General features: G+C 38.0%; 1 protein-coding gene across 1 annotated transcript; it reads right to left on the bottom strand.

Moving 5' to 3' along the window:
* Positions 1–850: 850 nt before the first annotated feature.
* LOC141398185 (uncharacterized) lies at positions 851–1,852 on the bottom strand. Its single transcript, XM_073975418.1, has one exon. It carries the CDS (start codon positions 1,802–1,804, stop codon positions 851–853), a length of 954 nt encoding a protein of 317 aa, XP_073831519.1. The 5' UTR covers positions 1,805–1,852.
* Between the last annotated feature and the right edge of the window lie 2,128 nt (positions 1,853–3,980).

Genomic DNA, 3,980 nt, shown 5'->3' with positions numbered 1-3,980 from the left:
TACATTCGAGATTTAAAAGTTCTCGTCTTTTACTTCTGTTGATAACTAAAATACCAATGGTGTCCAAATAAATTAGAGAAATTTAATGAGAGGGAAATATCCCTTTGTTAAACAACGGCTGACATAGGCAAAGAGAGAGAGAGAGAGAGTAAATTTGGTTTGTTGTTACGGCAACGCATACGAGTATAACGGTACCTACCGATTTTCGGGTTTCCGAGTATTTTTTCCCTAATATTTTTTATCGAACTAACTGTTATTTGATATTTAAGGTTCCCAGTGGTCACAAATTTTTTCCACCAATAATTGATTTGGTATAGCCATATAACGGTACATCTCGATTTTCAGTATTTTGAGGGTTTTAGCAACATTTTTTGACAGAACTATTCGTAATTTGACATTTAATGTTTCCTGTAGCCACGAAACTTCTCCACTAAAATATAGTCCCCATATAAAGGTACCGCCCGATTAAAGACATTTTTAGATATATTTTCTGAACTAGGGTATCCATGGTCGAAATACTTCTCCATCGAAAATTGTGGACAGGAAAGGAAACTAACAATACCCTTTTTAATTCAGAATATTTAATGGTGGAGAGTATAAAAATTTCGACCTAGTCGAAATTAAGGGTTTTTCGTGTTAAGTCCGAACTTGAGGCTTGGCCACTCAAAAAATGATCATGAGTTACCACGATAGACAAGGTAAAACTGTAAATAAAAATACAAATTTTATCGATTAAATACAATAGAAAATATTTTATTAAAATAATAAATTATATAAACACAAAATAACAATAACAAAAATGTTAAAAAGCTTTGCTCTTTTTCCATTTAAAGTGCGAAGAAAATTTCATTTAATTGAATATTTTCGATGGCAATGGTCGACTGGAGCGGCCACTATTTTTCGAAGTGCCAAAAATGTTTGCCGATAGTGGGCGATTGACTCGTTTAGGTTGTTGTTGTGATGGAATACGTCTAGGACGGAAGGCAGCTGGACGTTCCACACGTGGCAAAGTCAGTGAAGTTTGTGGGAAAAGTTGTTGGGCTTTAAACGGTTTTGGCCGGAAATTAATGATGCGTTCAGGACGAGGTACAGTGAGATAGGAAACTGGTCTTTGTGGAGCATTGACAATAGCAGCTGATGGTCTGAAACCACTTTGACTTGGACGGAAGCTTGCTGCCTTGCCGGGACTTGGTAAAGCAAATTGTGATGAAATTTGTAATGGAGCATTGACAATTGAGGCCGATTGTGGTTTAAAGCTGACTTGACCAGGACGGAAGCTAACAGCTTTGCCGGGACGTGGAGGAACAAATTGTAATGAAATTTGCAATGGCGCATTAAAAATTGGAGCAAATTCTTCTTCAGTGCTAGTGGCTGGAGGACCATAAGTCAAGTCGGGTGGACCATAGGTTTGTTCCGGGGGTCCATAAGTAACATCTGGTGGACCATATACAGCAGGTGGAGGTCCATAAGTTTCTGCAGGTGCTCCATAGGTTGGTTCTGGTTCCGGTGGTCCATAGGTTATCTCTGGTGGGCCATAAACATCATCAGGAGGTCCGTATACCAACTCTGGTTCAGGTGGCAAATAACTTATTTCAGGATCTTCCTCCACAAATGGTGGATCAGGTTTTAATCCAGCTGGAGGATAGGGAGCTGCTTGTTGTTTAATTGGTTTCGCAGCATTAACGATTTTACTAGAGCTGGGACCAGGAAAACGTAAACGCAGCTTGTGTACCACGGGTTCAGCTAATGAAGATGCGACAATTGCGGTTAATAATAAAATACTCAGTTGAAATTTGGCGGCCATAATGACGTCTTCAATAATAATCCGATTCGTTGTAAGAAGTAACACCAACACTATTCAGTAATTCCGTTCGATTGCAATGTTGGGTTTCAACTGTTGCGTTTAATAATTTGTAAGCGCATTAAATACGAAAAGTTTAATTAAATATTCATCGGTGTTCTGCGTTGGCCCTCTAACCTTCAAATGAGGCGGGCGACGGTAAAAATATTGTTTTTGGTCAACCAAACCATTTGTTGTATACAATTTTATTTTGAATTTTTGTTCAAGAATTTCCAATGTTCACACTTTCTGTGCGTGCGTGCGAATGTGTGTTTGTTTCTTACACACTTCCATTTGTAAGCGTTAATGTTTTGACCAAATTAGTTCCTCATAACATTCAACTCAACATTACTATGTACTCAATATTGTCATTTCAATGATATGATTGGGCCCATACGACTTAGTCATGGGAAAATACATTGAACACAGTGACGTATTTCTTCTAATAATCAGATTCTGATTTTTGATTTGTATCATTGAGATAATATTAAATGAGTCAAAATGTATGTACACTAATTTGTACATGTAATAAATACATATGTACATAAATAAGTAGGTATCATGTATTTATTTTCTTATTACTTTAACCATATTTTAAGGAAAAGGGAGTGATCAAGGCGGCGTATACAATATGTTAGAAGGAGAAATGTATACGTCTTCCTTCGCAGATTCAGATTTTAGATATGAGGTAATAAGAATAACAAGTGATAGCAGAGGACAATATTGTGATTTTTTCCTATATACTTTGGTGGAATATCATCCATCCATCAAGCTTCACATACCATCACCCACATTGATACCTTTATAATTGTATACTTTTAACTATGACATTGACTGTCTATATCTAATAAGTCGTTCATACGACTCCAAATTGTTCATCTAAGTAGATTGGTTCACAGATGTTCTGAAAGTTTGTAACGCATCGAAATAATTGTCGTAAACCCATACTTATATATACCAAAATGAATGTCTCGACGAGCTGAGTCGATATGGTTATGTGTGTCCGTCCGTCTGTCCGTCTGTCAATCTAAACCTTGTAATCACGCTACAGGTCGCAATTTTGATCGGATGTCACGAAATCTTGGGTGTTGATGGGGATCCCGGAGGGGAAGAAGTAGAGCTGGCAAACCATCGATATTCCCAACATTAGATATTTTCGATATAATGTTTTAAAATATCGATTGCTATCGATATTATCGTTAAGTTGTCATCACCATTAATTTGGAAATAAAAATGGCGGAAATGTCGATGATTTTCTTGAAATTTTGCACTAGTAGTTCACAGAAATGTGAGGGAGAATAAACAATTGCTTTTATTTTATAAAATATAAAAAAAAATACATTTCACTTTACCGAAAAATGTGTACGTGTGACTACGGGCTTGGTAAACAATTGCTTTTATTTTATAAAATAAAAAAAAAAATACATTTTACTTTACCGAAAAATGTGTACGTGTGACTACGGGCTTGGGTGACGTGGGGGATGAATGATACCAAGCAACGGTCTTGACCGGCTTTTACATGGCAAAGCCCAGGATTTATCTTGGTCCCTCTTTCATCTCAAGTGGACACTGACCTCCCCGTGGTGTCACCTGGGGAACTGCCTTTAACACCCGTTAAAGGTAGTGAGCTAACATGTGCCGCGCGTTCACCCATAAGAACGTTAAAAACTTGGGTTTGGGCGTCGGGTTAGTAACCCTCCCCTAGAAAAAACATCCTACTATGAAAAAACGAAAGAAAAGAAAAACAAACCCCTCTAAAGTTAACGAACCCCGCAAACGTTTTAAGGACCATGATCTGCGAATCTGCACCTGGAATGTTCGCACTCTTTATAGAGAAGGTGCAGTCTTCGCATAGGCAGACGTACTTGAAAAGTACAAGGCCGATATTACTGCCATACAGGAAATACGATGGATTGGGAAAGGCGTCACAACAACACCTAAAGGTGACGCACTGTATTATAGCTGCCATGACGTAAAGCATGAGTTTGGTTGCGGATTCGTAGTTAGTCGGAGACTAAAACATCTGGTATCCAGCTTCACCCCAGTGAATGAAAGACTTGCTGCAATTCGAATAAAAGCTAAATTCTTCAACATCAGCTTTATTTGCGCTCATGCTCCCACTGAAGAAAAGGACGAACAG

This window comes from Musca autumnalis, unplaced genomic scaffold, assembly GCF_047663935.1.
Source record: "Musca autumnalis isolate F117 unplaced genomic scaffold, ASM4766393v1 scaffold_3, whole genome shotgun sequence".
Taxonomy (NCBI): Eukaryota; Metazoa; Arthropoda; class Insecta; order Diptera; family Muscidae; genus Musca; species Musca autumnalis.
This window is presented reverse-complemented; position numbering and strand designations above follow the sequence as displayed.